The sequence below is a fragment of the Lagopus leucura genome, unplaced genomic scaffold (genome assembly GCF_019238085.1).
Source record: "Lagopus leucura isolate 7727_CA_CO unplaced genomic scaffold, USGS_WTPT01 Super-Scaffold_100004, whole genome shotgun sequence".
NCBI lineage: Eukaryota > Metazoa > Chordata > Aves > Galliformes > Phasianidae > Lagopus > Lagopus leucura.
Window position 1 is genome coordinate 30,168,029 of NW_024962264.1, and position 19,905 is coordinate 30,187,933.

At 40.1% G+C, this 19,905-nt stretch overlaps 1 protein-coding gene across 3 annotated transcripts in view; it reads right to left on the reverse strand.

Moving 5' to 3' along the window:
* Positions 1-12,961: 12,961 nt before the first annotated feature.
* The window catches only part of ADAMTS3 (ADAM metallopeptidase with thrombospondin type 1 motif 3), a 228,786-nt gene continuing 221,842 nt past the window's right edge, over positions 12,962-19,905 (reverse strand). For all 3 annotated transcript variants that reach the window (XM_042871526.1, XM_042871525.1, XM_042871524.1), the window contains one exon: positions 12,962-15,751. In XM_042871526.1, the coding sequence (XP_042727460.1) occupies positions 15,174-15,751 (578 nt within the window). In that variant the 3' untranslated portion in view covers positions 12,962-15,173. The remainder of the gene's footprint in view (positions 15,752-19,905) is intronic.

Sequence of the window (19,905 nt, forward strand, 5' to 3'; positions counted from 1 at the left end):
GAGCACAGAGCATAGGAAATGCTCTTGTTGCAAACTGTCATAAATCCCGCAGCCACATTTGAATGCCAAACAGGAATACCAGTTTTTAGAAACACCTTTAACTCAGCCATAAGGTAACACTGGAAAACCATTCCTCATGACTTCTGCAGTAGACTAATAAAACTGAGACCTTTACAGCTTTAAAAAGGAGCACTTATTCATTCAACAGCTGCTTAAACAATGGTACAGAATAAACACCTCAAAGCTTAATTAAAAGATAAGTGATCACCTCTACATGCAACTTTTAAAAATAATTTTTAAAGCAGAAGGACGTGTAAGTTTTCAGACATAGGAAGATGTCAATTTATTTTTTTTTTTAATACCTGTTACTTCCAACCTCTTTATGTTCATTACTTACTGATATTGATGTGCACATGCTCCTACCACAACAACCAGTCCTGCAAATATCAAATACAAGTAGGCGGCCTATTACCCATCATTTCAGCATTTCTAACAAATACAAGCATGATAAACAAGAACCAATGCTTGGATTGCTTAGGTTCATGCCTTCAGTCTTTCATCTATAGCCTCAATGTGATATGGCAACACCAAATGGCAAATTCAAGGATATGGCCACAGGTGAACTCTACAACACTCCTATCTGACACCACTCACCAGACACTAGAAGGTTGAGGAACACGCCTCCTCTTTACTAGCACCAGCTGTAAGCCAACACAGTAGCCTCTTACCTACTATGAGGAAGACTGTGTAGCCATAATTACAGCCTTCAAAGTTTTGATCAGGTATTAAAGTAAGTAGGTGCTCAGAGGGAGACATCAGCTGGGTTTTTATTTTATACAACTGGAACGTCACTTCCAGGAGCCACAGCCAATGACCTGAAAGCAATAACTGTTATTCATTCAATCTGCACACTGCAGGTCTGGCAATCTGGTGCACAGGTTTCTCTGGTACATCGTCCTATAGATAGCATTATTTCTGCTACATCAAGCGTGTTGAGCAGCACAGGCTGCAAATGAGTATGTTTCTGAATAGATTTCCATTAGGACTAAGATACTGAGATTCACAAAGCCAAACTTTTTTCTAACTAGATTTAGTCAGAAGTACTTAAATCTACATCAGAAAAGAAATCAGACACTCAGAATGTTTCATTCTGGAAACCATACTTCTAATGCCTGAGAAGCACAAGCCCTTCATAAGCATGCAGGATAAACCAATGCAATTCAAAATCAGGCCTTCCAAATGCTTGGTAAGCAGTAGCAAAGAGTGAAACAACATTTTCAACATGTATGGATATCTAATCACACCTGTTTTTCAGCTGCTTCAGTTTTGATTTTCTAGAGCTTTTGTAGATACTGTAGCTACAAGTACTTATTCACAGCCTTTTACAAAAGAGAAAGTAGCTGAAGGGACACTTCACTGCCAGGAGCTCAGAACCTTGTCAAGAAATAGGTCTGTGAGGTTATTCGCACAAGCAGCCAGTTGAAGCATCTGCAGATTCTCTAACAAGATGATCATATCTGTATTCCCTCTCTGTATTGTGGTCAAAGATCCTTCAAAAAAAAAAAAAAAACACAAAGCTTATTTTTCTCACTGGGCTCCTATACTACACAGTAAGAAGGCTGGCTACTGGGGAGAGTGCATGAACTTGAAGCCTGCTCACTACATTTCCACTCATTTAGACAGAGTTAGTAGCAAAACCAATACTGTTTCCTGTGAAATTGACTCCACACCCACCTTTTATGTACTCTGAGCTTCTTTAGATTTCTCCCTTGACCAATATCACACCTTGCAGGCTAATCTTCCCTCTCTGACAATCACCTTAAGAGCCAGGCACCTTATTGCCTTTCAACCTGATGCCCTCCAACTGCTCAGAAAGCACAGTGACTTAGTAGGGCTCACCTCTGAGTTTTACTACATTTCACTTACAGGAGGTGAACCTGCTGTGATTTAGTTATCTACCATTAGCATTCGCAAAGACACTGACAAACGTCAGCTGGAGGTTTTTGCCTTCAGCAAACACTCAAACTCTGAGAAAAGAAACAAGACTCCACATTCAACCCTGTTTTCACAAGCACTGGAATCCCACAGTGGATTCAGAAAGACGCGTGTTACATGTTGTTTTGGCTTGTCCTCAGAGTGCTGTAAGGCTTCAGGAGTTCCAAACAGTTTTGGAATTGGAAGGTCTGATGAAGTACATGGCACAAAGCAACTTCACATGGAGTAACCAAAGATTTCATGCAGACCACCCTAATGGAAAGGACTTGCTTCATCCAAGATGGATAGAACTGTAAGAGTTTGAGAAGGAAAATGGTGTTCACCTTAACCTGCACTCAAGTTCATTCAATTTTCAACAATTTCAACTCAACATTTGACACTACAGCAATTGCTGTATCATGAAGCCTACTGAGTTTTCAATTGCCAATCTTCAAGTTCAGGTTAGCTGCACAATAGTCAATCATAGCCTCATGACGTCATTTACATTCTAGAGGAAGCACTCCCTTCCAGTACATTCTACCTGCTTCAATAGCTTCCAAATTATCAACAATAGCTGCCTTGAATTTTAGTTTGTTGCATTCAGCTATCTACAGTACAAAAAAAAAAAAAACAAACCATATGACAGGGGATCAAGTTGTGAAGACGCATAGCAAATTCAACAGCAATAGTGGCCCAGAAGAATAATCACTTGAACTACGAGTTGCAGAAAAGTGATGGCCATGTGGAGCTAGTTCCAAGTTCCCATCCATATTCTACTAACATAATCATAACAAAACCAGTCCAGTATTTATGTGTTTCTGAAACAGCTGAAGTAGGAAAATTACAAAAAAGGAAACCAGCAGTCAGAGGCAGTTTTTTTTAAGAACAGTTCCTGGAATAACCTGTATCTGAAATGTTTATTCATAACAGTACAAGAGTGTCAGCAGTAGTACTTCTGCATTATATGGGAGCAATTACCTAATTAAAACTGACCTCCTACATTAGGCTTTGTGCCGTCAAAACAGCAAGTGTTACTTTTAGTATGAAAAATATCTTAGCTACATTGTCTCAAGTCTGCAGATGGCATAAGCACAGGCTTCTAGCCAATACACATATTTAAGAACAAGACATTCATCTATAAGAAATAAGAGCTTTGGGTGTCCAGTTCCAGTCTCATAAATGAAACCTTGAGTAGTCACTGAAAACAGTAAAGTCTCAGTTTAACCTGCTTGTACAAATAAACAGGTGAGCAATACAGGTGCCTGCATGAAGTATATTTTTCATTTTGACTTCCAACAGCATAGCACAGATACAGTTTGAGATACGCATGATTTGCTTCATGAAAGATCAAAAAGAAAGCTACCTGTAAAACTTACCCCATGTCAATTAATTTAAGGCAGCGCTCAAGTTCAGTAGAGCTGCCGTCAGTGCCTGCTACCTGAGCATCAAACAAAACAAACACTATTGACATAAAACCACAGGGCATCATACAGTTTCATCCCACTTGCTGTTCTACCTCAGTTACACTGGAAGTTACATGAAGCCTTCAAAACAATCTATACTCCTTTGAACATACTAAGCATCATCAAGACTGAACAAAGTGTCTGACAAAGGGAAGCAGTAAGCAGATGGAAAAGAATGCTACATGTCTGAAAAACTATACCACAAGATCCATAAAGACTGTAGCCACACTGACATCAATTGAAATTCAAACTGGGTACCACTTGTTTTTTTGAATTCTTTTAAAAAATTACTTCGGTAATACAAAACCCCACAGGGTGCTCCTTGATCTTAGGCATACTTAGAGACCCAATTAACACCTGTGTTCTAAGCAGGTTTAAGGCCAGAAGTTGTTAAAAAAAAAAAAAAACAGAAATACTTTGCTTTAATTATCTTCAGTAAACACTGTGAGAAATGGCATGCACTTCCATCACCATTGTATTTTCACTGCATACAAAAATAGTTCTCAGTAGGGGACTTCTCAAGAAAAGACTGTCTCACATTTTGCTTTAAAATGCAACTGCTGTACTTATTGTCAGAAGCCCATAAGCCACCATCAGGTACCACTGCAATCACATTGCAGTATCAGGGCAATTCTGTTTGAGATTCTGAGGCAACTACAAGAAGAGTTACTTTAAGTTAAGGTTAAATATACATTGCAAACTCACACACTGACACATCAAAACATTTTGGACCTTTGATGTATACAAGTGTGAAGAGTTTTATTACCTGCTGCACTCTACACTGAGAAACACAGGCCTTCCCAGCTACAACTCCAGCATCTCTTTCATGTTCAGTTCTTGGGAACACATCTCAGACACATGGAAAAGGATAAAACTATTTGATATAGACTGTCCATAGCCTGTAAGTCCCTAACACTGGATCTAACCTAAGGTACACACAGAAGCAGAGGAAAAGTGAGCAAAGGAGTTCGCTCTGTCATGCAGTGCAAAGAAAGTAAATACTTCTACACATAACTGCTACAACATGCAAGCAGAACTCACAGCTCACACTGCTTAGGTATGTGATGAAGACTTGAACATCTATACAACAGCTATACCTGGTTCTATGGATCAGACATTCTTGGGCTTCTCTGACCCTGCCATCTGGGCCTAATCCATCACAGAGTTAACATGGACAAGGAGTGTCAATGCCTTAAACATGCAGTAAAACAAATGCATTCCTTCAGGTGCTTGCTAGTTACTGGCTTTTCACTTGTGGGTATGCAACACAAAGCTCTGCAATGCTGGCCAAGCACTTGCTCCAAAGGGGATGCAGGTCTGACCATAAACATGAGCCAGGGAAGCAGTGAGACTTAACAACCCCCCCAGGCCCTTACAGGACCTCTGAAGAAAGCTGAAGCAATATTAAGGATGCAGAGGACACACAGAAGACACTCAGGTCACAGAACATCCATCAGCAATCCCAGCACAGATGAGAATGCAGGAACTGCTACCTGGGTCTTTGATGAGCTTTCCACCACGCTGCTGAGCACAGCCTGCCACTTTAAACCGCCTGTGCCTATGAGGGCATCATGAGCTAACAGCAACACAAGTAACACAGTTTGAGGGTAAGGAGAATCTTGTACAACAGAAGCATACTTCAGCTCTCAATGAACTATTCTATGCTTCCATTAAAACCAGAAGCTCCCCAGACCCTTGACATGAGCATGTAAGATGTTTAAAACCACTCAAGTATTTGAAGTTGTTCATCTGATGGTCTGATACCCCTAATTAAGAAATTTTAGACAAACTGTAAAATAATGCAAAATTGGTAAAGACTTAATAGAGCTACATGCTTGTTGATCTGTAAGGCCCTGACCAGTGGACCCGAGAATTCCAAGCAGTGATCAAAGGCCTCTTCCTGAGTTTCAAAACAACAAAAGGCAGCTCAGGAGTTGGCAGCCCCAAATTCCCAGTACAGGACTCCAAGCCTCTACCTCATACCAGGTATCCAATGCAATAAGACTGCATTAAAAACCTGTAAAAGCCTTATCCAAAGCTTTAGTAAGAAGCTCAATTTGGTCCATCTTCAAGGAGAGAACAAGTAGGAACTGTTCTACCACGACTAAATGCCTGCCTGTACTGATGTCTCAATCCTGTGCTGCTGCCTTACAGTACATTCTTTCTTTTGTACTTCAAATGGATTGCACAGAAAAACATCTGCCAAGCTGCATGAGACAAAGAAATTTTTTCTACTTACTGAAACTGACAGCCTGATGTGACATTTTGACATCCAAGTCCTACACTAAATATCAGACTCCCATCCATTATCCAAATAAGCAATGGAGTAACTTGTAAACACAAAGCTCCTACTCACAGGCTTGTGTTTACAGTACACAGATAGATGAGCAACCCTGCACCAGCACTTTCACAGCATATACTTTTGGCTAGAAAGACAGCTCACAGCCACTAGCTCCCACTGCAGGCCACAGAGGGGGTCACGAAGACCTCCCTGCAACATCAGCAATATAGTGAGGGCTCTCAGTTAAGGCCAGTGAGCCTAACACTATGCAACCTGCAGTGCAGGGCACCATCTTTCCCTGTCCATGGTGCATTTAGAGTGACCAAGGCCTGGGAGAAAACCCTTCCCAACAGAATGCATTTCTCCTCTCTGCCACTTAACTCCTCTCCCATTTCCAGACAGCTTTCCTGTGGCTACGTTACTTTTTTAATACACAGCACAGACATCCACTGATAAAAGTGCTAATGGCAACTGAACAGTAATGTAAGAACCAAAAGGGGAAAACAGGCTTGGATTTTGTCTGCATATCAAACAGCACAACCCCAACCAACGCTGTCTTCCTAAATGCTCTACACTGCAGTAACTGCCACAGAGAACACTACGTGCCAGGGCAAAGCAGGATTCCTCTTCCCAGCTGGGAAGAAGGGGAGGGAAATTAGCTGTAGACAGTGCTCTCAGCTGACACAGCCCCTATGGGTAGCTGCATCCTTGCTAGGGCTAAGGCTTTGTTCTAGAATTGTACCTGCTGCAAGCACTGCGCTAAAAGGATTTAACAACTAGTTTCAGGGCAAGGTCTCTAGCTAGTACAATTCACTGAATTAACTACAAGACACTGAAGTGTCTCCAAGCACATAAAAGAGTCAGCAAAAGAAGATGCTAAGCACAGTGAAGATGCTCAAGCACAAGTTCTCTAAACCATTGAGAAATTGTCAATTAGCCTTTTGTCTCACCTCCTTCAATACTTCCTTTTCTTCTAGAACGGCTGTCATTTTCAGCTAATTTCAGAAGAGAGCGACTGTTTGCCCTTCCCTGGGAAACACCTGATGACTAACAAAACTTTTCCACTTGCTCTAAAATTCATGCCACTTAGATCATTAATGAGACATCTAGAAAATATCTGAGATGCATGCGAACAAGCAGGAAAAGGTGCTATACAGTCATTAGACTGATGTTAGCCTTACTGCTAAAACACAAGTGAGAGGAGATTGAAAGGAGAGAGATAACATTGCACCATTTTTCTTCCTAAGTGCTGTTTAAGTAGAACATAAACAGCACTCATTGTCACCCCAGTGCTTCAAATGAAAGGAAAAACCTATTAAGCTACCTGACAAGGTGGCCAGTTGACACTCCTGTCAGAAGTATTCCCAAGCAAGCTTTCTGTAAAAATTTATTTAATGTTTCTATTTCAGATGCAACTGTTACCTGAACAGTCTGAAAAACTTCACACTAGAGCAGAACAGCCACCGGCATAGGAATTTGACACTACAAGTGTTTGTCTGGTAGTCTGTCTTTCAAGTCAGACAAAAATAATCTTGTAAAGCAGGATGAGGTCAAGTATGACAGAACAGCAGCACATCAGGAGCACCAGGACTCCCCTGAATCTACTCCCTACAGACTATCTCATTCCCCTCACTATCATCATGAGCAACCTCTCATTGCACCTTTGCCTTTGACGATTATGAGGTTGTATATTAGAATTAATGTTGTTCCCCTGAATGCTGTTATGAGAAGCAAACTACTAAGTGGATTGCTACTGCCTGCAGGTACAGTTGTAGCAAGGACAGATGCTTTAACAGAAAGACTTCAATAGCACTGACTGCTATGATCAGACTATTTATCTATATTACACTTAATATCCAGTTCTAAAGGGAGCGCAAAACCCCATAAATACACACTAAACATCCAAGACCAATAACTCCTTTAAAGGAAATAGAGCTGCTTAACAACTCTTCCAAGCACTCACTATCAAACGTCCCCTTTTCTAAGGTAGGACCGACTTGAAGACTTTCTCATGAAGAGAAAATATCCATTTGGGACAGCTTTGTTATAAGAGGCTACTTAGCCCTGGAAAATTAGCCTCTCCTTACCCTTGGAAGAATAATATAAATTACATCAAATCCATCTACAGTGAATCATTATGCTTCCTGAACCACAACTCAGCAGCTTTCCTGAAAATCTAGTCACCCATACTGCACAGCATTCGTGGTACAGCTGTACCAGTAGCTCAGTAACAAAACAGTAAATTCATACTGCATTTCTCAGGATACACCTATGAGGCAGAGCAGAGCATTTTCTAATTAAACCTTGCCAGCAGGAAGCAAACTAAACAGGTCATGCTGGCAGTACTGCTGAAGGAGTCCAGCCAGGATTAAAGAACCCCAGTAAGGACGTTAACCTGGGAATCAACTAACAAAAACCCTTTTCCACAACACAAGCCCACTGTGACTCATTATTAACACCTGAGGGCATCTCACTGCCAGCATCAGGCAATTCAACACACCCTCTCTAGTTAACAGAAAATGGTGGAGACAACTGCTATTTAAACCAAGTTCAGAGTCGTCAATAAAGCTTCCCTCCTGCACTGTTAAGCACAGAGAATAACTGTGGTCTTAACACCCTCATTAAACGGGTACATTAAGTTTGTAAGTCAACAGTCACACAACAGGTGACAAAACACCCCTATCAGAAAGCCCCCACCCTTTCCCTGTAAGCAGAAGCCCTACTGCTACCGCTGAGCAGCTGAAGATTTGGCATGCTTGCACCTTTTCAATAAAGCTACTGACCCCCAGCAAAGAGGAACGGAGTTCAACGCAGCCCTTCTAACGGGAGGTCACGCACCCACAGCAACTTTACCATGCCTACCCTAGGAGTCACCCAGCAGTGACTGAACACAGCTGGGAGCCCATGGATACCTGGAGAAAAAAAAATGAGTTTCAGTGATGGAACTGACCTTAAGGCAAGGCTACAAGAAGCAAACGCTTGAGCACCTTCTCAGTTTTGTAACAAACAAAAGCAGCTAACGCATTCTGCCAGAACACACCAAGCCAGGCACTCGTCACGCAGATCGCTGTTTGTCCAGCACGTCTTAAGGCCGCCCTCATGCCCAGCCCTGGGGACGGGTGCGCGGTTACCTTCGAAACTTCTAGGCGGCCACGAGGCATCGGGGTCGCTGTAGTTTCTGAAGCGGCCACCAGGTGGCGCTGCAAACCCGCCCGGATCGCAGAGCCCGCAGCTGCACCGACATGCTACCGTGATAACGGGCGCGTTGTGCGCCAGCACCGCAGCCATTTTGACGTCTCAACCTTCTCTCCCAGGCACGTTAACAGCACCCTGACGCCATTAATGGGAGCTCTGTTTTTTCTATCTCAGCTTCACTCATGTGTAATATCGGGCCCCAAAACCGGACAAATGAACCTTCCAAGTCCCAAGAACACAACACTCAACCTTCATTTTTAGTACCCAATAAGCCCAGCATAAAAATGGAAAAAACATAACTCAGCATAAGTCTGAGCCCAACTATCTGCCAAACAGGCTAGGTTCTGAGTCCCCAATGCAAGTTAATTAGCGTTATAAGCTGTTAAAGGAGCCTTTTTGAAGCCTCTATTTCTTAACCCCCAAACCAGCAAAGTAAGGCTAGATCCAAGTTCTAAGAGCACAATGCTTAGTCCCACTTCTCAAGCCTGCAGAGCAGCACAACACACCTGCTTTCAAATCCTAAGAAAGCAGGATTCAGCCTCCATTTTCAAGACTTAGAAAGACACCATTCAGTTCATTTCCAAACTCCCCAACCAGACACAGGGAGCAGCACAAAGTCCACCTGAGCCCCCAGGATAGGGCCAAAGCTCAGAACCCACTCTCCCCACACTAACCTCAGCCACCAGGCTCCATCTGCTGCTGATACCACTGCTGCTTAACACCCAAGGAGCTGAAGAACTCCACACTCGATACCGGGCTCCTAAAGCTACTGAGGAGCTGGCACGGGCTTTTATAACCTGAGACCGTTAGAAATGGCCACGTGCAGGCAGAGCCAGCAGGTGTGCCTAGTGAGCCTGATGGGCCGTTGGTAACAGCTGTGGAGACAGGACCTGCTGTGGAGGCATGGCTGCTGGAGGCAGCACTGTGAGGGGTTTGTGTGGGAATGTTTCCTTTCTGCCTTCGCTCACCCTCAATTTGCTGTTTAAAGCTAAGGAGAGTTAGCCTGTTTTTGTTCAAAGGCTCTCCTGTAGCTAGAACAGTGTTTGGAGAAACCATCTCCTGTAAGGATCTGGGCATTCAGATAAAGGGCATGAATGACTGAGGTGGAAGGGTTCATGCTTCAAACACAGGAGTTTGCTGCACCAGCTGTTAAAAATGCTGCTTAAAATTTAACTCCTTTTGCTTTCCAGATACTCTGTTGAACATTTTTCAGTTGAAACTGGATTTTTTTAAGTCAGCATGTGGTCCTAGTTCCAGGCACAGTAATAAATACTGCTCCAAGATTCTTCCTTTTTTCCTTTGGGATTTTAGATAAGTCTCTGTGTGAAAGAGAATTTGTGTCTCTCTCATCTGTTGCTGCAGCAATTTTAACTGGAATTGACTTAATCACATTAAATTCCCTACTGATGTAGTCTCCATGTGTAATCCCATCTTTCTCAGAAAAAACTTATAAAAGTCAATTTAAAATCAAACATGAAAGAATCACAACTGGAGGAATGAGGGGACTCACTGCAAATACGTGGCAGGGTGAGATGGTTCATTCAGCTCCCCAGATTTTCTGCTGAAAACACTTTCTACTTCTTCTGCAAGGTTTTCTCAGCAGCTCTGGTAAACTTCAAAACTAGCACAGGTGGAGGGCTCATTCTCACAGGTGTCCTTCCAAAATGCTAAGTATTTTTATTTTACCTTTGTTTTTTTTTCCTCCCAGATGAACACACAGAAAGCATATTTTCTTCACAGATGAATTATTTGCATTGTTAGTTGCAAAATCATGGCAGGCATGGGCTGTCCTATTGAGTTGGAGTGAATGTTCGCAAGCACTGACAACTCTTTCAGGTGGACTTTGTACAGTAAGGTCCCAAGACCACCTACACTCAGCAAGGATAATACCAGTTCTTCTTTGAACCATTTATCCAGAGAAAGAAACAGATCCCTTACTCAGTAACTTCACACCACTACTAATGTTTTTAGTTCAGATGCTTTAAAGTGTGCTTTATAAAAGTAAATTATGGATTTAGAAATAGCAAGTTGTCTACAAGCAATATCTCATTATTTGTATGGCAACTAAACATTTGTAAGGAAATATGCATGTAAATGCAGAGTGATTGTATTTTATTGTTGGGGTAGAAAGGGAACCTCCTCCCAGTATCACAAGCTGCTCTAATTACATGCTGATTTTTTAAATTACTTTCACCTGCATGCATCATTTCTTCCACGCATAAAAAACCAAGTATATACACTATCACATCAGCAGGTGAGATCTGTCTATCAGGACACTATAATCTCTGCTTCCAGAGAATAATGCAGTGCAAAGGTATTGATGCTTCATATACTAGCAGAGGATAATAAACACCTTAGAATGACAGATTAAAATAGTCTGCAGCAGCAGTGTAATCCAGCAGCCTGGGAAATCGGAAACACAGCCTTCTTTTGAAGCTTTATTTGATTAGAATGAGTCATGCCATGCCTCGGTACTTCCATTTTCCTCCACTACTTAAGACTATGTAATAAAAAAGAACTTGAAAAAGTTGAACTTAAAGTCCATTTCTATTTCCTTCTTTCTGAAAAGTGCACACGTACTTGTCCATGACAGCGCTTTCTCCTGAAGTCTTTGTGTGGCAAACGGAAATCAGTGTATGGCATGCTTGTCTTGTGGCAGAGCACAGTCATGCTGCATCTTAGAGGGAAGGAGAGAAGAACATGTAGAAGTGGCAGAGGTGGTATCCTGTGATGCCCTGACCAACAGTACTCTGCAGAAGTCCTCTCTAAACTCTTGGGAACCAACTACTCAGTCACCAGTATTGTTTTCTTATGCATTATTTCAGCAAGTCAGCTTGCCCTGGAGCACAGATTTGCTGTACTCCCTTCAAGATGAGTTCAGATACGGTACTCTGTGACAGGAACACTCTGGAGTTCCTAGAATTGATTCCAAGCAGAAATCATCCAGCAGCAAATCTTTTATCTTTCAACTTTTTTCCTTCTGTATTCCATCTTTATCAATGCCATATTCAATTTCACACTCTATGAACACCTGTTTCCAGAAAGGGCTGGCATATTTCTCTTCACGATGTCATATACTCAACTCTGCTTGGTCCTTGCTATCCACCTTCTGAGTGAGTACATCGGCGTGCCTCTCTATTCAATGTATGCATGCATGTCCTGGAGAAGAATTTTTGTTACAATGTTAGACTTTTGTTCAGGAGGAACTTCCCAAGTGTTGGAAAGTCACAGGAAGCACTCAAAAGACAGACGTAGCTATACAAGTTCTTTCTGCAGCATGCATCTTCAAAGCAAAGGCTGAGGTTTCTGTAAATATGCTGTTTCAAATATTTCAAATCTGAGAAAGTGTTACCCGTGCATACGACTGCAGAAATCTGGGCGGGTTGCGTATGTGTATCTGACAAGGGAGTTTTAATTACGTTGCTTTTAGCCCCTCTTCACTAATGATTCATTCCACTTCTTAAGTGCATCAGGAATCTGGAAACACCTGAATGTGTTTAATCTACTCTGAGGGGCATAGGGGATTAAGCAAACCGCTCAGGAACTTTCAGAATGCATTTACTTTGACTCAGAAACCACTCTTCAGTTTTAAACAGCTTTTATATCCTATTGTCAGTGATTTTTATTAGTACCTCTTCCACAAGTTACAGGAACCTGGAAGTGTTTTAAACCTGTTTTCCAGACAAAGACATGGTGAAGGCAATTGTTTTTCCTCAGAAAGAAGCACAAGCCTCCGCAGAGGGCACTGAAGTCCCTTGAGCCACCTGCACTGATGTTAACTCTGTGAAGTACATGTTATAAAAGAACATTGTTTAAAGAAAATTTTGTTCTGCATATTCAGTTTTGTTAATTCTAAATTTCAAAAAAAAAATAAAAATTGTAATGGGTTTTGAAGATACAACATATGAAGGGAAAAGAGCTTTTTTCTACAGAGTGAAGTTTGGGGATGTATGTATTCCTTCATTTTGTAAAGGATAAAATAACAAAATCATGGATTAAAACAGAAAAAAAAAAAAAGCCTTATTATCTTAAAGATTTTATTGCTACATGCTCCCCAGTACAACAAACAGGATCAGTAGTGTACACTTTAATGAAAGAAAAAATAGCTTGGTAGAAAAGAAAGCAAAAAGGTACAATGATTATCTACACCCACATTGTATATATGTAGAAGATAAAGACAGAGAATTTGACTTTTTGGAAATTTCCATGTAATAAAACACACCCTATTTGTCTGTTTGAGGCTCAGGGATTGTCTGTACACTATATTTAATACTAATTTCTTTGACCTTCAAAAGACTTGCAGAAAGGTAGCAGCAATTCTTTAGAGGTGGTGAGTAGGTACTACAGTGGGTTAAATAATGCACATCACAATGTGAGATGCGCAGTGACCCCATACTTCCTTGAAAAGGATTCTTCTTAAATTTCATTTACAAAAAAAGTCTTCTGACAACAGTTTTCATCCTTACCTTATCCTAGTGATTATGCATAATCACCTCAGAAGTTTCTTTCCAGAATTTAATCTTTGGAGTCCTAATTTGCAATGCTACTGTTTTATAGTAGGTTATAGGTACACATCCGCTGTTCTGTCAAATAGGGCAATCATGAGAACTTCTTATGGGGAAACAAAAATTGCACATGAATATTTAATATCTCACTTTGAAATTAAAGATGCTTGTAATAAAAAAAAATTGTCACTTTTTTTTATTATTATTTTTAAGAATAAGATCAACAATTTCTCTACAGTAGTTTAGTTAGCTTAAATTTCTGTTCTATCCATATGACATAGCATGTACAAGTATCTAGTTACATCTATTTTATCTTGGCAAAAAGGATAGTCAACTGCCCTTAGTGTAAATATTTAGTACATAAAATACTATCAAGAATTCAACTTTTAATAAATATCTTTAGTTCTCAATCCTATATACAAGTACTTTACAGCAACACACAGGAGAGAGTATGATTGGGTGGACTGTGAACAAGATGGTTATTGACATAAATTACTAGTACATTATTGCAGTCAGATGCATTGTGCTTGTGGAGATTTTGAGGTGAACCATGCTGAAAAATAAATATCTCTCTCACCTTTAAACCAATGCTTCCAATAGGAAAAAAATCTTTTAAGTCTTGCCACAGCTATTTCTTCTTAGTGCTACCACTATGATGCTTTTTTAGCTTCATTAAAAACAACTGGATCATCTGGAAAACACAACTTTTTGACTTGTGAATATTACAGTACTTACAGTATATACATGGTTTCCTACACTGGTCTGACCTCTCAGGCAAGAACAGACTTAAGGGACAGCACTGCAACTCCTAACCAAAGCAGTGCCTGCTCAGTGTAGGCTGCAGGTCTCAGTGTTCGTTTCACAGGCACATAAAAGCATTTTTCCAACCTGTGACTGGAATTATGCTAAAATGTCTAAACCGACTTTTAATGGGCAGGTGGCAATAAGCAGACTCATACTTTTAGAATTATACTTCTTTTTTTGTCCCCCTCTACTTGAAAAGAAAGCATCACATTGTTGATATTAAAAAACAATCAAACAACAAACTCTTTCCTAGTATCAGTAGATGTAATTCATATGAAAATGGAACTTATCCTTTTATGACAATGCTGCTTAAAAAATCAACTTGTGGAATGTAAATAAGGCAGTACTCAATGGCAGGCACCTAGCAGTTGTCCAGAATGTAACATAGGTAAACGGTTGTCTGACAGCACAAAACTCTTAAAAATAATACTGATTTTCTGCAATATACAGTATTTACACAACAGCTGCAAATTTGCTCATACAATATCCATTTATATAGATAAATTAGCAAAACAAGTCTTATTAATTCAGTTGTTCCACTGCAAAAGTATTTTGTATCATGTAAACGTTTGGTACTTCTTGTAGTGGGGTGTTTTCTACATGTGAGTGTTTAAAAACAAAAATCGTGAGGTGACTACTGAGGACGTGGCCACTTTCCCTGTACTAAAGCTTGACCGATGTCCTCGGCAACTTTCGTGCACTGTTAGGAATATTCTTTGGTGCTTTCCTCCAACGCATTCAAGCTAAGCAGATGACACAGTATGGAAGGAGGGACGGGAAGCAACTAGAAAGTGAACCAGCACTTCTTGTTCTTTGTATTTACAAGGAGAATTAGTTGATGATCTGCAGCGTCCTGATCGTGGATGCGCCGTAGTGTCCAGAAGTAAAGAAGGGAAACACAAAGCGAACCAAAGCTTCTTTCTGCAACTATTCTCCATGTGGCATTCACATTCATCTTTCCACAGTGGAGGACCTCGAAGGCCATCTCTTGTCAATTTGCCTCTCACTCTTCTGTGAGGTTCTTGATGGAGAAGGAGCACCCACTGCGGTGTTATTAGCTGACACCACAGGAACAGCTGCGACCAAAGCAAGGTCATTTGGAGGACCAAGACTGCTACTGTTGGCAGGTGGCTGGTGGAACAAAGCAAATAGCTTCGAAGTCTTGGTTGCTAGAGGAACTCTCCGTTGTGGAAACTCAGCACCCTTAGGCTTTGTGTTTGACTGGAAGACATGTGTATCTGTATCCTCTTCTGTGAAATGAAGCCTGCCCAGGCCCCTTCTCCCTGGCAGGAACTCTGCATAATGGGGGACTAAAGGCGTTGGCATCACCAAAGCTCTAGGCAAATCACTTTGATCAAACATCACTTCCTCCTCAGTTTCAGCAGCTTCAGTAAGGAATGGTGGTGGGAGAGTGCTGCTGCGCTTGCTGCAGGACTCACAGCACAGCTTGTTGTAGCCAGGGATGGAACAGTAACGTGCAAGCACTTCCATCTGACAGAAGATAGATTTGTCTCCCATACAGGGCTCATCTGCAAAACAAATGCAATGCTGATTGTAAACCTAATGAAGAGCGCTGAAATACCTGTACAGCATTTAGATGGGCACTGATAAAATAATGCCTGTTTCCAAAATAATGGGCTAGTCTGAGATGTTTCATCCATGAAAGAACTCACCAAGCCCCAGAAAATAAATCGGCCCCTTTAAAGAGGCAGCTCTGTGAACAACAACAAAAAAAATCATCAGGTACTTTGAAAATGTTGGCTTCTGTGCAGACCAGTAGCAAACAGAAGAAAGTCATATCTGTGGAGGGCTACAGACAACAATTAACAGTGCTAACTCTCCAGTACCAGTCATTCTATCTGCCCCAAATCTAGCCTGAGGATATTATCTATCATTAAAATTAAAAACTGTTAAATCTTCCTTTAAAGAAATCCCAACCAGTCATTTTGGGAGGAGTTGGATTCAGTGATCCTTGTGGGTCCCTTCCAACTTGGGATATTCTACAATTCCATGAACTCTCAAAGATGCCTCTTGCATAATCTCTTAAAATAAAGTGTTAGAAACATTTCTTAGTTTTTCAGTGACCCAAACATAAATGGAGAACTGATGGAAAGCTTGTAACAGATAGGTCAGATGTAAGATGCCTTCAGATCATGTGAGGCATTCCTTTCAGTCAGCAAAAGAAGACTTCTTAAAGAAGTCAAAGTTGTACTTGAGATCTCAGAAACATCAGTCTTTTTTTGAGCATTTGCTGGATACTTGTGTTGTATGGATAGAGACACAGTCATGCTGGTCAAAAAAGGTAGAGAGGAAAATCTTAAAACACAATAAGTCAGAAGAAATGTAAGACTTTTATAATGAATATAAAAGTATGTTCGTACCCAGACTTCTTTGGTGTGATCCATCATGTGAACTCAAAGGCAAAGTTCTAAGTTTTACTGTCACTTGAACTGGGACAAACATTGAGAGTTTCTTAGCACTTGAGAGTTGGTGGCAATATTGAGCATTTATGTTTTTGATCTTGCTATCTGTTGTACCAACTATACCACCTAAATCAGGTGCAAAGGCTTTAGCAGCAGTCCCGAATGAGATGAAGAAAATACAAACATGTAACACTTCCCAGGACAGAAAACCAGCAGTGAGGACAAATAAATTGCTTGGTGCATCCATTAACTATTCAAATACTTTAGGGAGAGACTAGCAGGATGTTTCCATTAACAGATTTTTCCTAAGACATCACAGTTTATTTGTAATGGTACTGATGGATTTTACTTAAAATAGAAGTATGCGAAACCATAATGTAAATGGCCAAAAGCTAACTCTGACCATTGAGAATATCTGTTCCATATGTGTCTTCCATTCATAGTTAGCAATTATTCAGTCAACATTTCAGTGAGCAACAGATGGCACATAATGCCACTTATTAAGCTCTGAAATTAAATTAGCCTTCTGTACTGTGATATTTTCTCACTAGTATAGATGTTGTCTTACCACATGTCAACAGTATGTTAGGCAACCAAGTTTTCCTTTTTTAAAATATTAACTGTAGTCCAACCCCTCAATCAGTATAGATCAGTTTAATTGCACTGAATTCAGTAAAATTACACACTTGCATCAGTGGGCTTGTGGGATGCTGTTTATAAATACCAAATTATATGAGTTCAGCACATAATATAAATTTTTTCCTTGCTCCTAGTCCTGATGTGATTCCTTGGATAGATGTTTATTGGTTCTTGACAAACCTGAGTTAAACCTGCAGATTTGCCTGAGAATATATGTAGTCCATGAAGGCACTGTAAGACTATTTTCAGTAAGAATTAGCATGTTAAATTCAAGGGCTACATTCATAATTCATCTAAACTAGAAAAGCTAATATTGAAACACAAATCTTTGCATCGTATATAGAGTAATAAATGTGCTTCCATGTAAATGAGATCTGATCTGGAAAATTATGACAGTCATCATATATACACACTCTAATTTATATCTATATATAAGTGAAATAAATATTATGAGCTAAAGTAACAAACAAACCCAAAAAAGAAAGAACCAAATGATTATTTTTGCACTTTCATAATGGCAGTACTTCTCATTTCATCCTGTTCTCTAATGGCTAATTTTTGTGGTATTGATTTGCAATAGTTTTGATTTTGTGACTCAAATGATAGTGCAAAGATTTGGTTTTGTACTTATCTACTTCCAGTAGGTTCCATAAGTACAATCTTGGAGCTATATACTCACATAATCCCTTTTTTTTATTTTTTAGGTTAACTCTGCACAACCTAGTCAACAATTTCCTATTCAGTATGGAAGCGCTTGTATCCTTCTGCTGATGTTCATGGTAAAAATTCTCCTTCTCACAATTTGTTACTTCCTTCACGGTAACTAAGAGTAGAAGACACAAGAAGGTTGTATCGGTTCTCTAGTGAATCTGTAGAAGATGAAGCTAGTAATTTAAATTGATGCAAAAATTTCACATTACATTTTAGGAGTGACACAGTTCTTACAAAAAGGATCACTGTAATTGTACATTCAGTGGGATGCTGGGTGAGAGCATCCCCTTGAGAAATCTTGCTTTCAGCTGGAATCTGATATTTGGGCACTAATATTTGAAACAGCAGGTGGATATTTTTGCATTCTGAATCAAGAGTTGCAAAGAGATAGCTTGTAAAAAGACTATCCAAGGACCTGTTCATCAATTTGTACGAGTACAATGAAATCAGTTTTTGTAATCTCTGCTGAGGCATACGATTAAAGTGGTGGCTCTTCTCTTTTACACAGACATATATTTTCTAATGAAATGGAAGATGTAGGTTAATGTGCCTCATACTGCAGGAAGAATCACACTGAGGCAAATGTTCATCACAGTTCCAGTTGGATTGAATTCTCAGCAATTTTGCATTTATACAATAAATCATTTGTCAAAAACATCTGCTGTAGACAAATATTTTGCTACGTCTAATGCCCCAAAAATCAAAATAGTAATCAAAGCTATACAAACTTAAAAATAAACTACTACCACACTTTCCATGCATAAAGGGTTTACCTACATAAATATTACAGAATAATATTCATATTTTAGCTATGTTCTCCCTAAACATAGAGTGCAATAGAAACCACATTAAAAGAGTGTGGTGAAAAAGACAGACTATTTGGTCTGAAAGAATACTGTCAGCTACTTAGCACAGAAGCAGAAAATGCTTATGCTTGGTAAAAGCTACGGCCCAAATTCCTGAGCAGAATAGAAAGGTTTGCACTCACAGATGCTGGTATAATGTGTCTAAGGAGCAGAACCCACAAGGTACCCTGTGGTTTTGTCAAAGGTATGAGGGACTTGGCTGGATGCAGCTGCCCTTGTATTAACATTTTTATTAAGACCAGGTTGCGCTGTAGGTATGCTGCAGCAAGGCCAGATGGATCAGTACGTTTTCTTGGCCATTACATTTTTATTTTTATTTTTTAACTGCAGCATGGAGTTCTATATCCTCTTTCCTTAGGGAATGAATCTGGCGTTTCAGAAGCCTGGTAAGCAACTGCAGTACTTAGACATGACCACATAAATCCTTCCTTCAATGGGGCAAGTAAGATGGGTTGTGTATTAAGCATCTAGAAATGAAATAACAGAGTTTCAACCAGTGTGATTCAAGAGCACTGGTAGAGGGCATGTATAAGGCCATCTATTGCTTATCTCCCATATTAGCAGATGCTTAGTCTAACATGTCAGTGGCATTTGGCTCTGACTATGACTGTGAAAGAGACACAGTAAGAGTGTTTGATGCCTAATTCTGAAAGGCTGGAATTTAACACTGGCCATTAAAGAAAATCTCAGCTGATGCTTAAAATACAGATTCTTAAAGCTGATGCTAAAGCACAAGATCAGATCTATCTGAATCGTTTTGTGAAGATGTAGCCCTTATTTTAGCTTTGGAAATATTTGTATCACCAGTGAAAAATCAGTCCACAATGAATAAATAATTTTAAATCTGCTACTTGTTTATAAAGTCACAGTGATTTGCTCCCACCTAGTGGATACAGAATCTCTTAACTGTTCACTGCTCCCAGAATCATTTCCTCCCTTAAGTCCTTTCACTGGCAACAGCAGAAAACAAACAAGAGCAAAGTATACTTTCACTAGACTTGTGGCAAGCAGTTACATTCAGTCTGTAGGAAAACATACTGCACT